Below are 19,335 nucleotides of genomic sequence, written 5' to 3'. Positions count from 1 at the left end.
AGGCTGCTTTTAGATCAGTGAAGGTGGCATATAGTGAGGCCTGCCCTTCTGATTTGTATATGTCAATGAGATGTTGTAACATTAGACAGTGATCTGTTGTGGACCTTCCAGGTCTAAATCCCACTTGTTCTATTGCCAGGATATCTTCATTCTCTAGCCATTCTGTAAACTTATTAAGGAGGTGCTTTGAGTAGAGTTTACTCATCACACTTAATAAGCTAATTTGCTTATAATTCACTGGGTCTCCTCTGTTGCCCTTTTTATAGAATGGGACTATTATGGCTGTTCCCCATTCCCTTGGGATGCGGCCAGTGTCATCTATGTAAGTAAAGAGGATGGCTAAGAGAGGTGCCCACCAATCCGCCTGTGCTTTTATCATTTCTGGCGTAATGCCGTCCAGGCCTGGGGCTTTGGCCATTTTCAATTGGTTTTTATATTATTTCACTTCAGTTACTGAAACTGGTGGCCATTTAGCCAATTGTTCTATATTATAATTCTGTAACATAGGTTCATCATCCTCATACAAAGATTGGAAGAATGAGACGCAAAGGCTAGGGGGAATTTGTGAGGTTAAGGGGGGAAATAGCCTTATGGGTGCCAGAAGCTACCAGTTTCCAGAATAGTGTCTGATCTTTTGCTTTTGCCGCACTAATTAATTCCAGCCAACATTTTCTGGTATAGGCGTTCTTTTGGTGGATTATTAGGTCTTTGTACTCTTTTTTAGGGACAGCAAGATAGGCTTCCTGTCTGGCAGAATTTTTGGCTGTCAGGGCGGTTTTGTAAGCATTTTGCAGGGCTCTCTTGGCCTCAAAACAGGTGTGATCAAACCAGGGTTTATTTGATGTTATTGGTTTAGTTGGCCTTTTCTCTGTGGTATTAAAAAGATGGGGTTTTAATTGCTGGAGCAGGCTCTCATACTTGGAAATTGAGTCCTCAAGCCTAGGATTATTCCCAGAGCCATTTAAAATTGTACGGTGTTTTTCAGAGGTTAGAATCTCCTTCAGTTTGGAGTCAAGTGCGGGGGTCCATTTGACTTGGCAGCCAGGTCACTGTAATTCAGTGATCTCTGCAGGGTATACTGTTCTCAGGAAGGGTGACTTGTTTTTAGGAGACACCGGCAGGTGCAAAGGGAAATGGTCCCCCTCTATGAATGGGAGCACTTTCAAATTCACTATTTTTGTTAGCAATTTGCTATCAGCCAACATGTAGTCAATTGTGCTGGTTTTTGCCCCAGACATAAATGTATATTCCCTGGGGATATTGCCCCTGGTGCAACCATTTAGGATATGAAAATTTAGCTGCCGAGAGAATTTGAGGAGGCAGGCTCTGGCAAAATTTGAATGTTGGTCCTTTGACTGCCTTGGTAGTTGGAAAGCCTCCTGGCCAGAGGCATCAGGGTACCCTATTTTATGCCTGTACAGTGGTACCTCGGGTTACATACGCTTCAGGTTACAGACTCCACTAACCCAGAAATAGTGCTTCAGGTTAAGAACTTTGCTTCAGGATGAGAACAGAAATCGTGCAGCGGCAGCGCAGCAGGCCCCATTAGCTAAAGTGGTGCTTCAGGTTAAGAACAGTTTCAGGTTAAGTACGGACCTCTGGAATGAATTAAGTACTTAACCCAAAGTACCACTGTATTTAGTTTCTAAACTGGGGTCATCAGGCCCTAACCTTGCATTTAGGTCACCCACTAGCAGGACCTTTGCTGGATAAGCTGCTAGCAATAACCTGACATAAGAATCCAGTCTATTCCAGTTGCCCTCAATGCCGTTTTTTTTGCTAGTTGGGGGAATATAAACGTTAATAATTAGTAAACTGCAGTTTCCCCAGGATATGAGTAGGGCCATTGCTAGATGATCTGGGGGGGGGGGCAGCTCCTTACAGGTGGTGTTTAGGCATAGTAAGATCAGGATGCATAACCCCCCTTTGAGCCTCCCTGGTCCTCTGCCTGTGACCGCTCTAACTGCATATGTATAGTATCCAATGATGGGTTTTCAGCCGCCCATGTCTCTTGTAGGGCGATGATATTAAAGTTTTGGCAGTAGAAGGGAATGTCTGTAGAATGGGAGAGGCATCTGGACCAGCCGGCTATATTCCAGGAGAGGATGTTTAGGGCAGTAGTTGATTCTTGGGTTTTTAGCTACCAGGCACTCACAGCTGTTTTCTGCCACTCAGGTCCTTTGAGTTGATTGAGCCAAGATGCGGAGAAATGGGGGAGCCTTTTGGGGGAAAGACTAATTTAGGGGTATTAATTTGTCTGTCTGGGCAGCCACCCGCCAAGACTTTATTTCATTCCTCTGCATGAATAGCTTCTAGGATGCCCAGGCAGTCCACGAAGATTGAGCCGATTCCCGGCGCTGGCACCACTAGTTCGACTTGTTGCGTTTTGGATTGGGCTATTGGAGGGGGTGTAGAAGAGCCTGTTTCTTTTGGAGACAGATATCGTCAAGTTGTCCATTCCTCATTGGTTAAAGGCTTTGATTTGCAATTGATGTAATTAAATTCCATGGGGGGAGGCGGGGCTAGAAGTGATAGGAACTTCCTTATGGTCAACAGTCTTTCAATTAGTGCATCCTGGGAAAGTTGGATCTGCTCGAGGTAGGTTGTTAGGAGTTGCTCATCCTTCGAGGAGAAATCCTTTTCTAACTTGTTTGATGAGGGTGAGGTTTGTGCTGCCTGCCCGACTGTTTGAGATTGACAGCCTCTGGGTGGGGCAGCTTAACGTTTCCGGAGCTGTTGGATTCTGCAGTTCTGGTTTTGGTTTTTGGTCTGGCTGGCCTATATGCTCCTAGAAGCGGTAAAATGTCTTCAATATTTTCGAAAAAACGGTGCACAAGCAAGCCAGCCCTCAGGGAATTGTCTTTATGTGAAAGGGTCCGTTTAGTTGAGAACCCGTCTTTAAAAGTCACTACAGCCCTATTTTGGGCCGTATGATGTGGGAGGAATTTTACATTGGTGATGTTTTTTTGCTCTCACAAGGACCCTGGTGACTATGCTGATTTTTTCAGGAATATTTACTTTTCTTTGAGCATACGATGGGTGACCTCTATTTGTGGGTAGAGTTGTGAAGGCAAGTTTGTGATTATTTAACGTTAGCTTCCAGCGAATCTGTGTTGTTTTGTCCTGAACCTTTTTTGTTATGTTAGGATGGACGGGATTTCCTTGTGACGCCATGAGAAGGGTTGATTGCTTGGGAGCTGAGAGGGCGGTGTGTGTTCTGCTAGGGCGTGGGGCTTTTCCTCAGTGCTTTATCGGTGCACATGAGTTTGTGATTTTCTTTTGGGTTGTAGAAGCTGAGTTCTTTGTTGTTATATTCTCCAGCAGCTTAAAGAGCTTTTGGAAATTCATTTTTTTAGTACAGTGGGTCACTGTTCCTTTTGGCCTCCCAATTTGATGTTTTTGGTCTTTTTCTTTTTTTGCATTGGGCATTTTCTCTTTAAGACCAGTTTCCTGGGAGCAAGGGACCCTCCCTCCTGCACTGAATTGTTTCTGTTTGTTTTTTTGTAATTGAATCCTGGCTTGGTTTCATCTCCATTAGTCCTATTACTAGATTTCATGTGAGGGAAAGCGACCTCACGGCCTTAATTAATTCAGTTAGGGTGGTAAGCAGGTTCAAGCTTTCCAAAAGGAAATTTTTAATTGGCTCAAGTTCTTTGCTTATCTGTGTAGAATGGATTTTGAGTAACTCTTCATACATCCCTGACAGGTAGAAGATAAAGTTGTCCGGGTGCTGTAACCTTGGGCTGTTTGGCCATTTGTCTGTCTCAGTTGGGGGAGGGTGCCTTAATTTCTCTCCTGATAGGGAGGGTAGGGGAGGCTCGTTTAACCTGGCTTCTAGGTTTTCCAGGAGTAGCTCCTGATCTAGACTTGCTTCAGGTCCCTCTTTGGCTAGCTCAGCTTGTTTTAGTTCGGTTGCCAGGTCCACTCCTTCACGTTCGTCATTAGTTTTTTCCTCCCTTCCAATCCAGGTGTGGTCAACAGACCACTCATGAGAAGGAAGGTTTCCTGGATTATTTGCTTCATCAGCCTTGGGTTGAAAGTAGGTTGAAATCTTGGCCTGTTTTTTCTTTGGGGGGGTTGTTACAGGTTGTGTGGGTGAAATCCCCAATTCCTTGCAACATTGTCTTGTACATACCATGCTCGGAATCAGAAATAAATAGGGCTACTTTATCCAGCCCACAGTTTTAAGGGCTTTGCAAGGGGGGAGTTAAAAGTTGATTTAAGTAGCTTCAAAAGGGAGGGGAGATTTGAAAATCCACCTGACAGCTCCCGCAGTCTTTTATTGATAAAAGTTGGCAGTTAATTTCATAGGTTGAACCTTTTTATCAGAGTAATTTGATAATTAGAGCTCCTGCTCACACAGCAGAGACTCAGTGGAGACTTGACCAGGTGCCATCATCTCCCAGAAGTCAACCCAGAAATAGTACCTCTGGTTAAGAACTTTGCTTCAGGATGAGAACAGAAATCACATGGCTGAGGCCCCATTAGCTAAAGCGGTACCTCAAGTTAAGGACAGTTTCAGGTTAAGAACGGACCTCCAGAACGAATTACCGTATTTTTCGCCCCATAGGATGCACTTTTCCCCCTCCAAAAATGAAGGGGAAATGTGTGTGCGTCCTATGGGGCGAATGCAGGCATTCGCTGAAGCCTGGAAAGCGAGAGGGGTCGGTGTGCACTCTCACTCTCCAGGCTTCGCGCGGCTCTCCGCAAGGCGCGGGAGCCCAACGCTGGGCTCCCGCGGCTTGCAAAGAGTTGCCTGTTCTGGGGGCTGGGGTCGGGAGAAGCTCGGGCTTCCCCTGCCCCAGCCCCGCGCTTGGGGGGGGGAATCATTTTTTCCCCTTTATTTCTCCCCCCCAAAAAACTAGATGCGCCTTATGGGACGGTGCGTCCTATAGGGCGAAAAATACGGTAAGTTCTTAACCTGAGGCACCACTGTACAAATTTTAGGAAGCAAGCAATCAAACTTTCCCACAGGTTAAGCAAATGATCTAATCTTGATGTGCTTTCCAGGCAGTTGTAATTGGGATTTAGTATTCATGCTTGGTGTAGTTTTTAGATATATTCTGCCAAGAATCATTCACCCCATCTACCTGAGAAATGTTGATGGTAGTGAGTTACACCACTGCAACAGTTTAGTGCATTGATCTGTTCAACATTGTGTGTGCATGTAATGCTAAACCTTGGCTTAGCAGTACAAGGACATATTTCCACACACTGACTTTATAATAATAAGCCGACTTCAAGCAATGGATTGTGAAACTCTGTTATTAAAATAGGCTAGAGTATGATATATTATTATACAGTGGTACCTCGGGTTACAGACGCTTCAGGTTACAGACACTTCAGGTTACAGACTCCATTAACCCTGAAATAGTACCTCGGGTTAAGACCTTTGCTTCAGGATGAGAACAGAAATTGCACAGTGGGGGTGTGGTGGCAGCAAGAGGCCCCATTAGCTAAAGTGGTGCCTCAGGTTAAGAACGGTTTCAGGTTAAGAACAGACCTCCAGAATGAATTTAGTTCTTAACCCGAGGTACCACTGTATACCCCTTGATTGCAGTAAAACCTCTTAGTGGTTTACAAGAAATGTAACACTAAGATTATTTGATATGCTGGACTAAGCTTTGCAGAAGCCCTCCTACTAGATGCACAGAAGGAGGTGGGGTGGGGAATCTGCATGAGCTTGATGCTTTGTTTGGGATTGTGGAGGTTTGTCCACAAAATAGTAAACCATGATTTAGCATTGCATATGAATGCAGCCTATATGTCATTTGTGGTCGTCTATCAACAGTTGTTAGTAATGATCAGGCCTGTGCCGAGCTTGTCTTAGACCCAGGGAGGGAAGCTTGCTCTTGGCATGTCAGTATAAGTCTGGCAGGCCGCTGGTGGGGGTGCCCCTGGTTGGCTTAGCCCTCCTAGGCCCAAAGCAAATGTACTTGGCTGCCCCCCTCTGCACGAGCCTGGCTACGGTGACTAAATCAATACTTGCATGTTCGGCAACAGGATGCCGCTAAATGCTAGGCTCTGGGGAGAAACAAGAAAAAGCCATCCCTTCTTGTAAGGTCCCTCAGGCATGCAGCTGGGCACTTCTGGAAACAGAATGCTAGACTAGAAAGGTCTTCAGTCCAATTATGCAGAGATGCTGTTTTGCTCTTATCACAAAATGTATTATAGCCGAGTTTGCTTTGGTGCGATATTTCAACTTGGAACCGTCTTTTTAAAGATGCTTCTTTCAGGAGCCGTGAGAATTGCTGACAAAATCGAATCTGGTAAAACATCAGTGGTGGTGCACTGCAGTGACGGCTGGGACCGTACAGCTCAGCTGACCTCTTTAGCCATGCTGATGCTAGACAGCCATTACAGAACTATCAAAGGCTTTGAAGTCCTCATAGAAAAGGAGTGGATGAGTTTTGGACATCGGTTTGCAATGGTAATTTCAAAAGGTTTTTGAATTTCTCCTGCTATCTATAAAATTCTATAAAACTTGTGCCACCTGTCTATGTAAGATGTTCTCTTTACCCATCAGGATACTAAGCATGATTGATAACATGAATCAGTTTTGGTTGTTATTTCAGTGTAGCTTATTTAGTATCTAATTGCTGGAAGAAACCTAGCTTTTCTGATAACTCTTCTTAATTGTTCTGGGGCAGTTTTAAAAAAAAGCTATTTTAAATACATTTGACAAAAAAAGAAAAAGAAAAGAGGAAGCGTTGCTCCTGACACTCTTTCTTCCTCACTAGCGTGTAGGTCATGGAGATGATGATCATGCTGATGCTGACAGATCACCCATTTTCCTTCAGTTCATAGATTGCGTTTGGCAAATGACAAAGCAGGTAAGGATATTTTTCTAATTATATCTTCTCTGTTTCTAATCCACAAAGGAAGTAATTCTTTCTTTCGGGGCAGTGAAATTTTGGAACTAGTTCAGTGCACACAGCAGAGTGAAATAAATGTATGCAGAGGTGAATTGGTGGGTTTTGCAAGTTCAACATTAAGAAATTACCACAAAGGGGCCTGTCATCCTATGAGCAAAGTTCTCCGCATGGAAAGGCTGCTCCTAGCCTCCATTAACCAAAATGGCAGTTTTCACCAGTTCCCCCCTGCCCCAAAAGTCTGGTCCAGAGGGTTGTAAGACCCTGGACAACAGCATAGATGTTCGTGTCACTTCCCTATTCATCAGTAGAAGCCTCAATAGAAGCCTACATCAGATCAAAGACCTAACTGTTCATGGAAGGATACATCTTATTTATTGGTGTTTGATACCTGAACATTTAATAAAGTTTTCTCTGGCCTGACATGATAATAAAACAAAACAAAATATTTTCTGGAGAGAAACAGAAATTTGAGAGTGAAAATTCACAGCTTTTTGATTAACTTGAGTTTGCATGGAATGGATAACCTTGCTTTTAATATGAATATAGTTTGGGAAACTGCTGTCTGTGGCCTCTCTGTGATATGTTAGCCAGTTTACATACCAAAGGCATTAACTAATGTATACCCACTTGTGATTTGCCTATTTAGGACCAAATTAATAGTGATGCATTGTATTTATAATTGAGGTTTAGAGCAGATATTTTATAAAATGGATGATATTTGCATTTCTTTTAAAAATGCACAATACCACAAATCTGTATAACTGTCATTTTACATTTAAATTCATATTTCCAATAAATTGATTTGAGGAACTGTGAACCACATCTCAACACTGCTTCAGCATGATTGTCATAGAGAGCTTATTCTTCCCAAGGCAGTTGCTGGTGCCCTCTTGCTAGATCTAAATTAATTCTGAACTTCTATTATGTAATTCTGTTGTGGATTTAAATAATACTTCTTTCAAACTTCTTTACAAACAACAAAATTCATCTCAAGCAGCCCTTCCTTTATATTTTGCATTGCAGCTTGAAAATTGGGACCTTGTTATACTTTGCTACTCTGCAAAAAGTCGCTCACTTATTTTTCTGTGATTTGAACTTTGCATGAATGAGGTGCTTAATGTTACCTTGTTTGTTTCAGTATGCTCAGTTAAAGGATGTTGCTTCCTTTTTGGAAAGTCATGCAACTATTTTTTGCAGGAGAAAATTTTCCAAAATGCTTTGAACACCTGGAAGCAGCAAAAACCCCTTAGGGGCAGACCCTTAACTCAGAACAGCCTTGTTGTTGGGGTTTTTTGTGATCTCCCTTATTGCTCCTTATTACTTGCTATAAACTGTTTAGTTTCCCTCTAGTAAAGGACTGTGAAATGACTTTGCCAGTCCCACATGTGTGCAAAATCTGAATCCAGCAAGAGATTTAAAATAAACATTGAACAGTTATAGCCCTGAGAGGAGAGGGAAGTAGAATGCAATAGAACCAAAAGGGAAAACTGGGACATTGTTCATAGGACAGACACCTCATATTTTTTCAGAGAACACAATTTCTTAATCTCATCCAAACCATTTATCAATGTCTTGATCCTGAAAGATGGTAAGAGAAAAGAGCTCTCCCCCTCATATAGTTTATTACCCTGTACTTGCAGCAGTTCAAACAGACTCAGTACCAGTTCACAGGGTTTATGGCACCTTTGTGCCACCTATTACACTAGCTATACACCTATTACACTACCTATAGCCACCTATTACACTAGCTGCTGCCAAATGGAAGTGAGCTACATGCTTACATAAAAGGTTATCCTTGACACCGGTCCACACCCAGCAGCCTTCTGGCTTTAAAATAAGTTGATATCTTATTGGGGTTTTAATGCTTGAATATTCTTATAGAAACTGCCGTGAGCACATCACACACACATAGAGTGCAACTTGTTCTCTTGGCTACAATAGAAGACCTATTTCAAGCTTCATTTTAGCAGAGGCAGGGGTGAGATGTGGTTTAGCTCTCCAGGAGCACATGCGTACCCACAGCTGCCATGTTGATGACCACTGTTTTATAGGTTAATTCAAAATGATCGCCTAGATCAGAAGTTATGGCAATGCTTACCTAGCTATATTCCTGCCTTTTTATTGGATGATATTGTCAAAAGCTTGAGGTGAGGTGGGAAGGAGGGCACAAAAGGGGTGTAAGGATAGATGGGTTCAGCTTATGCGTGGTGGGCACAGCCTCCATCCAGCAGCGCTTAAAAGAGATTGCCACATATTTTTCTACTGTGGACGCAGCAAAAATACTTAAACCTACATCATATGCCACTTATCACTGCTTCATACCGTAGGCAAATGTTTTAATAGCTGCCTTGTTAAACTCAGAATTGAATCCACACCCCAACAGATGTAAAAATGTTTCAAGTGACAGCACAGCCGCTGAGGTCTACTTTGGATGAAGCATTGAGCTGACAACTCTTTCCAAGAACTACATTTTGAATGGTGGAGTCCCTGAAAAAGAAAATTCTAATTTCCTAGTGATAGAAGAATCCTTTTTCATTTGCAAGAGCGCAGCACACACACACACACACACACAAAATTACACAATACCTTCCTAATCTTGATGAAATGCAATTGAGATAGTGTATGAACTCCAGTGGACACTGTTATGTGTGAAAAGTATTTTGTTACAGAAAAGCGCTGCAATAAAATGTAGTTATTTGGATGTGGCTTCAATCCTCTGTGAGTCCTGCCGCATTAGTCCTCCTTTGCTTCCTTTCATAAGGGAAAGACCTGAGTCTCTTGAATTCACAGAAAAGAAACTAAGAGCCTATGGGAACCTTCCTAAACAACACCCTCCCAATACAGTGCATTTGTCCAGAGTTGCCAAATGCTAGTACAGCACTCTAGTTTTACAATTTAAATGTCTCTTTGACATTTTGTAAACCTTCATACTCATTTTACATTAGAGATTTCTCTCTCTCTCTCTCTCTCTCTCTCTCTCTCTCTCTCTCTCTCTCTCTCTCTCTCTCTCTCCCCCCCCCCCCTGTGTGTGTGTATTTGTTCAAATAAAATACAATAGGCCTGAAATCTGGCTTACATTCCAGGGATCACACCTAAATCCAAAATTGCGTATAGTCAAAACACATTGGGTTCAACAACGGATGGGATTGCTAAAGTCATTTCCCCCAGAACCTCACCCCTTTCCTACACCCTCTTAAATTTTTAAACAATTTTTTGCCACACACATAAGCCTGAATGTGCACAAGCTTACTGTACTGTTTCCCCTTAACAAAAAGTATAACAAAATATTTTGTTGTTTTAGTTTCCAGCAGCATTTGAATTCAATGAGCTGTTTCTGATCACCATTTTGGATCATCTTTATAGCTGTCTTTTTGGCACCTTTTTATACAACTCTGAGCATCAGCGAATGAAAGAGGTAAAGTAAATCACCCATGTAATGGTTTTACAGGAGCCAAAAGAAAATTTGAGGCTGTTTTGCCTGTTCTGTAGAGCTGAAAGTTTTTAAATGTCACCTAGAAATGAATTTTCATATTCCTCTTGACATACCAAATAGGCACCAGATGCCACGAATACAGGCAACGTCTCCCCTCTCTTCGAATCCATTAGGTAACATGGGCCTCTATGAAACCTGAGGGGAGCCCATGGGACAGTGATAGAGCAAGTTGAGAGTCCCAGCCTCCTTCTCCATCTAAAAGGACATCAAATAGAAAGGCGAAGAAAGCCTTCTGGGCTTGGCAGGCCTTGGCGAGTTGCTTCCAGTCAGAGTAGTCAGTACTGGGCTCAATCGACTAATGTTCTGAAAATAAGGTGGTTCCATATGTTCAGCACATATGATTTTTCTCTAGTCAGGATTTTTCTCTAGTCAGCTGCATGAGAAATCTGAATAGTGGATTTTGAAGGATCCTGGGTACAACACCCAGCTAATGTGCCAAATCGTGCTAATTTATACCCTCGAGAGAGAGCAGAGGTAAAGCACATGCTAAACTATGTCACCCCCCCTTTTCCCAGGAAGAAAAATGTTAGTACAAACATAACCTTTTGTGTTTTAGTATATATCTGACTTTAAGTGACTGATTCAGCACAGCAAATTGCACAATTGCACCACAAGATGGAGCTGAATTACATATTCTCACCAAGTATGTGCCTACCAGGCAGCTCCCTCTCATGAATGGATAATCTAATGCAGCTCCCTTTAAAAAAATGCAATTTAAGAGACAGCTGTAGTGGAAACAGATGCTTTGTAGCACTGGAGGAGTATAAAATTGCAAGATGATGCTGATAAGAATTCAGATTCTGAAACCTTGATTTAATAATGGTTTCATAATGATGTTTGTATTTGGTCATAGAATTTAAAAACTGCTAAGAATAAACCTAAACATGGACATTTAATTAGAAACATAGTATTTAGATAGGTATAGGGAGACTGGTAAAAATAGGTTATAACCCTTTTCTAAAATACTGCCTCGTTGTTTCTGTACATAAGTGTTTTTTCTTTCCTGACATCTCAGTAATTTTCTTACTTTTCAGTGGGTTCCACCCCCCTTCTGATAGCATTCAGTGTTTACCTTTATCATTTTAAGCTTATTTTTCCTTATAGGTGGAGGTAGAAATTCAGTATTTTCCAATGGAAGCTTATTTGATAACGTTAAATTTGAAAAATCATAAGAAATTATTGTTGCATCAAAATATTGCCAGTCTTTTTCTTAAAAGGAAATGAGTTTGGGACCATGATACCTCTTAAAACAGAAACTCAGTGCAAAATGTAGGGCTTGTCCACACTTCCACTTCTTCTGTGACTAGAAAGCAGGAGTCTGAGCTGTTCTCCACTTGTCTCATGTTTTGCCTGAGACATTTTGCCTTTGCACTGCCACTTTCCCCAGGAAATCTGCTCTTCAGTGCCAAATTGGAGCAAGTGTCAATCTGGAGACAACCCGATTGATGTTTGCTCTGATTCAGTGGTAAGCAGTGGATTTTCCTGGGGGAAAATGGCAGGACAAGCAGAAGTGTAGATGAGCTCTTAGTAAATTCAAAACCTTCACAAGAGATCTACAAGTTTAATACCGGAGTGGATGTGTTTCCTATTGTGGTCCTTGTAGCTCTGGCATTCCATGTAGGTTCATTGAGGATTCCTTGGTGAAAATAAATGTTTCCCTGGAAGATGGTTTGTCCATTTTTGCCAGTCTTCCCCAGCACTGTGGCCACTGTGGGAAATTGTGAGGTTGTGTGCTGTGTCTGTTTACAGGGCAGGGTATTCTAGGTTGCATTCTAAAGACAAACAAGTGTACCCCAAACAGAGAACCTACCTAAGATGATGCCCCAATGCACACGAGTTCCACAGAAGATGTTCCTCAGCCAACAGATTGATGTAAAAATGCTTCCTTAATAGTTAGAGGTTTGAAAATATTTTCATTATAATTGTTTACAAGTATTATTATTTTTCCTTCAGGAGATCAGTACAAAGACAATCTCTTTATGGTCCTACATTAATAGTCAGCTTGATGAATTCAGCAACCCTTTCTACGTAAACTACGAAAACCATGTCCTATATCCAGTTGCTAGTCTAAGTCATTTAGAATTATGGGTGAACTACTATGTACGATGGAATCCACGAATGAGACCCCAGGTATGCATTTGTTTGCTTTTCAATTGAATTTCTTTTGCCATTTTTTTTTTTAAAGGAAATACTAAAGAGGTCTAGAAACCGTCAGGGCTTTGATTGTTTGGTAAAATAATCAAAGGAATGTGATTCTGTCCCTTTCATCTCTGACTGGAGCAACATATTTTTAAACAACTGGCTGCTGCTCAAAATGGCCAGTTGGAGGGCTTCAAAATTTTGACTGGCCTTGATAGCTAATAATTATTTGTGATAGCCTGCAATCCTGCCCACCCCCACAAATCTGGGACATGCAGAGCTTTAGCCTGCCACTCTGTGCTACAAAGATGCTTGGGAGCTGTGTGAGTATTGCTACTTCCAAGTGCCTCCAAGGCACTCCCTATGGTTCCCTGCACATGCTATTCAGTTCCGTGGAAGAGCAAAATCTCTTTCCATCCAACATAAAGTGATAGACTCCCTTTCCCAGCCCCCTCCAAAATCCTTCAAGTTCTAGACAATGTGTGGAGAACTAGGGAGGGAGGAGGGACGCAGCACAAAGTAGTAGATGCAGCTCTTTAACACATTGCACGCACATCACCATTTCATTCATTTCATTTATTTTTTATTTTTTTGCTCAGCTTTGCTGTATTTTGTGGTGATCTGAAAGTTCTCTCTGTGGCAGATTTTCACATGTGCAAGCTGTCAGATGCTGACCAAGCAACCATGAATCAACCTCTGATCTGCTGTGAGGGAACGTTTCCTTGATGGCAGTCGTTGTGTGTGCTTTCCTTCTTGGATTTGTGACTCAAGTGCATCGTTTTGGTTTATAATTTGTGCTGATCTATGATTATTCACCTTCTCATCTGCCACCTTTAGCAATGGGCAAGTTCCCATCTGTGTCCCCACTCATTTTTTCAGGTACCAAAGAAGTCTGTGGCAGTCCTGCAGACACTGGAGGCCAGGACCCAGAGATAATATAGGATTAAAGCTACCCTTGCCTAGGGTGCAGTTCACTCAAACAAGTCAGTATTCAAAACCTAGGATAGGCAACTGTGGGTAGCACAGTGCTCCAATTTACCTGGCCGTAGCTGATTTTATAGCACCCCCCCTCTCCCCGGTTTCAGTTTGATGCCCTTCTAGGATTATGCATTGTTCTTCTTTGAAATATGTATCTGCACAGTACACAATTAAAAGTTACTGGGATAGGATCCAATTGAATTTCCCAACCTTACTAGGGCTGAACATCTGAGCTGGCCATCTTCCTTCTACTCAGCTCTTTTAGAAGCCACATTTTAAGGCTTCAGCTGTTACCAGTTAGCACTAAATCTTTTTACCTTTAGGTTTTGTGTTGCTGTAGAAGGAGGAAATTTTGGACACGAAAGCTGCATGATCACTAATTGTCTCATAGGACCTATTAAAAAAAGGCTCATTTTGTTGCCAGATTGGATTATCTGTTTGTGCTGACTCTTCTTTTCTCTCCCTTTTCTAAAAGCAGACTTACCTTTTACGACTGCTAGTAAAGGTACCTAACCCCTCTCTCTGGAACACCTTAGCACCTTCTGTGAGAGAGTATTTTTCAGCTTTTCTTTCCTCAGGGTATTCTTTCAGAAATCAGTTAAAAATGCAAATTTGCAAGAATTTTATTTTACTGATGAGATGAGAATTTTCTAAACAGATCTGGTCAGTAACTTTGAATGCCACCAATTCTAACCATAATGAGGCTTGTGCCCATGTGCCCATGTGGTGTAGAATTCTGGGTTGTAATCATTGCTGGTCCTACTCAGAATAGACTTACTGAAGTCAATAGACATTAGTAACTTGGGTCCATTAATTTCAGTAAGTTTACTCTGAGTAGGACTAGCATCTGATAAAGCCCTCTGTTTTGGTTCTTACTAAAAGTGCCAAAACACTTTTGTACGTTCTGGCATACAAAATGTTCTGACATTCCTTTTTTGTTGAGGAATGCACTAAGTGCTTGATAGGGAGATGTTGGATCAAGGCTACTTGGAGTGTGGCAATGTGCAGAAAAGTCTTCTGTGCAGGAAAGATCAGGCAGCCTGAGGTCAGGTCATAACATAAGAATTGCATCCCCATCTACCCATAGTTAAGTATATGTGTTATGCATGGTTCAATAGAAATAGGGTGTAAAACAAAAACAAAAAATCCTAGTATTTACATACCACAGCTATTGACAGATAGTTAAGTCATATGTTGTAAGCTTCCTTGAGCATGGTCTAAACTTTGGAAAGGCAGTATGCAAATAAAATGATTGATTGAAAAGGAGAAAACCATTTATCTGGCTTTTGCCATCAAGCACTTCGAGCTAAGGAAGGAGCCCCAGAATTAACTGGAACAGTGTGGCACTGGGGGAGCTTGTATCCCACCAACAAACCTGCCTAAGCCATGCATCTGCTGTGCCTTCACTGGGCCTGTGGCCATGCCTGTTGCAGAGAGGTGGGCAGAGGGGCACTTGAAACAGGACACTGTGTCTTACCAGTGCACAAAGGGAGTATCAACAAGTGACCTGTGGAAGTGCCTCACAGAAGCAAGTCCTTGCTCTCAAGTCTCCCAGCTGAAAGTAATGCTAGTTCCATCAGTTCAGTGAGCAAAACCACAGTCCCTGTATTCAAAGGCTTTAAGCTGAGGAGCTGCTGAAATGGCAGTTGCTTGCTATAATGAATACTTGACAGGAGAAACCGATTTGAGAATGTGGCTACAATCTTATGCACGTTTACTTGGGAACAAGCACCATTAAACAGTGAGACTTAATTCTGAACAAACATGAACTGTGTGAGTAGGACAGTTCGAGTGTGCTCAAGTTCCCCTATGCGAGAAGGGAGCAGCAACAGAGTGGAACCATTAGTGATGTCATCTAGATCTAAAGGTGGAATTCTGTGACTCAATGGAGGACTGAATATTTTGTCAGCATTTTTATAGTGAAAAACAAAATGGGTGAGCCTCCAAATATGTATAGTGCGCCATTTACTACCGTATCTATAGGATGCACTTTTTCCCCTTCAAAAATGAAGGGGAAATGTGTGTGCGTCCTATGGAGTGAAGAAGCCATAGCCCCGCGATCCTCTCCCGGCTGGAGAGGTGACGCGCGGCTATGGCAGGAGCCTCTTTAGCCGCGCACCACCTCTCCAGCTGGGAGAGCACGTGCAGGGCTAAAGAAGCCATAGCCCCGCGATCCTCTTCCAGCTGGAGAGGTGACACGCGACTATGGCAGCAGCCTCTCCGCTGCCTGCCTTTCCGCTACTCCCTGACCTGCTCTTTCCCCCCGCCAGCCCCAAAGTGCAGGTCAAAAGGAACCTGAAGCCAGGAGAGCAAGAGGGGTCGGTGCGCACCGACCCCTCTCGCTCTCCAGGCTTCAAAGGTAGCCGCCTGAAGGTGACTGAACGCACCTTAAACGGCACCTTGTTTTAGAGGGGGAAAACATGAGGAGGGAAATTCTCCCCCTCTCTGCGCAGCGCCTCCTGCCGCTTCACTGAAGGGGCGCTGGGCAGAGAGGGGGAGAATTTTTTTTCTTGTTTTCCCCCCTCTAAAACAAGGTGCGTCCTATTCTCCGGTGCGTCCCATAGAGCGAAAAATACGGTAATTTTTAACATGTTGCCATTTCATGCCTGTATGTCTAGCTTATGATCATCCTGATTTTCATACTAGTTGCCAATTTGTAGCCAATTTTATTTTCTCAGCCTCCCAAAGTTTTGAGTTGTTTCCCCACCCCCCTTGTCTTCCCTGATCTTGAACTACTTTTTCTTTGCCAAAGTGACGACGCTGTGCTTCCATTCCTCAAAACACATTTGCTCTTTTGTTGCTTCTTTAATTCTCAGATTCCCTGTTCCTTTTAGGGCCTCTTAAGCTTGTAAATCGCTTGGGAGATTGATCTGATATTGACATTTGCTTTTTGTGCACGTTCAGTTTGTATTTCTGCTACGTTTCAGAAGCACTCCTTTTTATGGTAGATTTAAAATGTTGATCCAATGTGACTATGATGCTTTCGTTCATGGGACTCATTGTGCAGTGCTGTTTAGGGCTTGAAATTAGTTCTAGTGGGAATATTTGCTGTTTGAAAGACTATCAAAAGCAACAACTGTAGAACATTGTCCTTTTGAGCCATCAAAGGAATATGTCCAGACTCTATAAAATAATAGTTTTATGCTCTTCTCTACTACAGAGTTCATTGGACTGGGTCCAGAGCCTTTCATTTTTTTGTGCTGGATTCAGAACAGCAACTTTTGCCACTGTTGGAAGCTCTTAAGGAACATAATAGTGCCATGCCAGGGTGACAGAGTGAGTCCAAGGTTCCTAATGCTGATGTAGCCTTTTTATGTGGAGAAGAGGAGGTTCTCCTTTCTCCCCATTCTTCAGAGTTGAAAGTGCGATCGTGGAGCCAACATTGTTTGTGGTGTGCAGTAGGCCTATGTATCAAGCCTGCTATGTGATTGATAACCCTTGTTTTTGCAATCCCTTTCAGCCAACAAAATAAAAACGTGGCGGTGGGGCTTCCCTGCATGCCTTGTTAGTTGCTGTCACCATGGTGGATTACAAATTGTGCAAATTTGGTGCACATGCCATTATTATTATTATTATTATTATTATTATTATTATTATTATTATTGTCTCACTACAGTCTCTAATCAAATTGGTTTTGCACTGCTTGAGAAATCTGCAAGAGCCTTTTGACCATAAGGATAGTAGTGGTGGTCAGGGCTTTTTTTCAGCCAGAACTCTCTGGAACTCAGTTCTGGCACCTCTCAGTTGGATGCCAGTGCCTTATACCAGAACAAAGATGAGTTCCGGCACCTCTTTTTCTAGAAAAATAGCACTGTTAGTGGTACCATTTTAAACTCTCCAGGCCCTGAGGGAAGCAGATTAGAACTTCCCTGTTGCACCACAGTAGCTACAAAAGCGGGGATAGGATCAGGCTCTACATCAGGCATAGGCAAACTCGGCCCTCCAGATGTTTTGGGGCTACAACCCCTATCATCCCTAGCTGACAGGACCAGTGGCCAGGGATGATGGGAGTTGTAGTCCCAAAAGATCTGGAGGGCAGAGTTTGCCTATGCCTGCTCTACATCAAGCAATTGATTTAAAATAGTCTTTTTATTCTACTGCTGCTTTTCTTCCCAGTGCTAAAATTGTGATGTTTCTTTTTTAAAAGAGAAGGCCTATAATAGAAGATATACATTCATTGCTGAACAATTTTCTTTTGAATGGCTGTTCTTGAGCAGGTAAAAAGGAAGTGCAAGAATGCACACTTGCTATCCATACAATTAAGAACTGGTAGTTCTGTAAGTGAGTAGCTATTATACTGCCTTTTATGCTTATCCTTGTTGGTATGGAGGATTTTGTGATCCTGACGCACTTCACAATGCTGAGAGAACAGGGGGGAAATTGGTGCAGTCTCTATTGTCATTGACATTTATAATTTGAAAAAGAAGGTACTCTAGCAGGCATAAAGGATCTGTGTGGGTTTGTGGTTGAGTTTGTTGGGAGTCAGAAGCTGCTTTGGCTTCATGTAGCCTCTTCCCTTGGTTTTTATTTTTCAGCCTTGCCCATCAAACTGTCATAGCAACCTCATACTTCTAAATCCACAGGTTTATTATAATTAGCTACACAGTGGCAGGCAGCAATTTTCAAAATTTAGTAAATACACAATAAATAATGAAATGAAATCCTAGAATCACTCACCTAACTTAAAACGTGTACTTCACTACTCAGCTGTGTTGACTGAAAGAACAACTTAAAACAGTTGCAAGGAATATAGTACACTGTGTAACCAGTGGAAATAAGCCCCCAGCTTCTTTTGCAGATTAGTTAGTGTATGCTGTATGCATTTTCATCAGACATCACTCTGGGCATGGGAAATGATGAGATAGAAAACAAGCAACCGCTCACATAATCAAATGCCGTATGAACTGACCTGGTAGACCAATTGCCAGTGGTTTAGCAAACTATGCGCTTCCGTGAAACATAACAAACAGGGCATCAGTTTTTTGTTGAAGGCTCCTTGAAGATTAAATCGTGTTGGTTAGCAGATGTTTTCCCATTGTGACTTTTCCCCTCTCTTTCATATGTGTTTGTTTTAACACATTACTAGAACAACTGATACCTCTTTAAGTAATTTAATTTCTGGAATCAAAGTGGAGGGATTCATCTTTTTGTTTATCAGTGCTAATGACTTTTCATATATTTGTAGCCTAATTATCTATAGGAAAACTGGAAGCGTTATTGAGTGATCGCCCAGTCAATTTTACAGCAAGATTAGGAAACTGATGGTTCTTTCCAACCCTGAAATTACTAGATGGAAGCAGACTGGTGTTCTTGTCCACCTCTCTGTGCAGAAAACTGAAATAGGTGTGTGGCTGTCTCACTTTCCCATATTGGGTATATTCAGCTGCAGAGTAGAAAATGTGTATTGCTTTCAAAGCGTTGCCTAGCAGCAGACTACAAGCTGTCCACAGTGACACTCATAATTCACTAAAGGGAAATAATTCGCTAAAGGGAAGAGACCTACACCTATTTCAGGAAAGCAGGGTTGCAAAAGCTACTTGAACACAGACCAGGAATTGGTTCATATTTGTTCTTCATATCAGGCTTTAAAACCCTACCTACAAATAACACCCTCTGATATGCATGTTTCTTTGGTCTCCTTTCAGGTGTGAAAAGGGACTGGTTGCTCACTAGTGAAGGAACTGGTGTCATGCTCCAAGGTGTACTCTTGTTGCCTTTATTGGGCAGCTGAGCTCGAAGATGGGCCTTTGAGCTGATCCCTTTTTGCCTTATACTCAAGAGTTGGTTTACAGTTCCATCCCATGTTGCTTCATGCTTCTCACTTCCCCTTTCCCCAGACAGCCACCAAGA

At 42.3% G+C, this 19,335-nt stretch overlaps 1 protein-coding gene across 4 annotated transcripts in view; it reads left to right on the top strand.

Moving 5' to 3' along the window:
* The window catches only part of MTMR1 (myotubularin related protein 1), a 51,567-nt gene that overhangs the window by 29,762 nt on the left and 2,470 nt on the right, over positions 1-19,335 (top strand). For all 4 annotated transcript variants that reach the window (XM_081897619.1, XM_081897617.1, XM_081897618.1 and 1 more), the window contains 4 exons: positions 6,224-6,430; positions 6,741-6,833; positions 10,177-10,290; positions 12,322-12,498. In XM_081897619.1, the coding sequence (XP_081753745.1) occupies positions 6,224-6,430; positions 6,741-6,833; positions 10,177-10,290; positions 12,322-12,498 (591 nt within the window). The remainder of the gene's footprint in view (positions 1-6,223; positions 6,431-6,740; positions 6,834-10,176; positions 10,291-12,321; positions 12,499-19,335) is intronic.

Source organism: Podarcis melisellensis (genome assembly GCF_964234715.1).
Source record: "Podarcis melisellensis genome assembly, chromosome: Z".
Taxonomy (NCBI): Eukaryota; Metazoa; Chordata; class Lepidosauria; order Squamata; family Lacertidae; genus Podarcis; species Podarcis melisellensis.
This window is presented reverse-complemented; position numbering and strand designations above follow the sequence as displayed.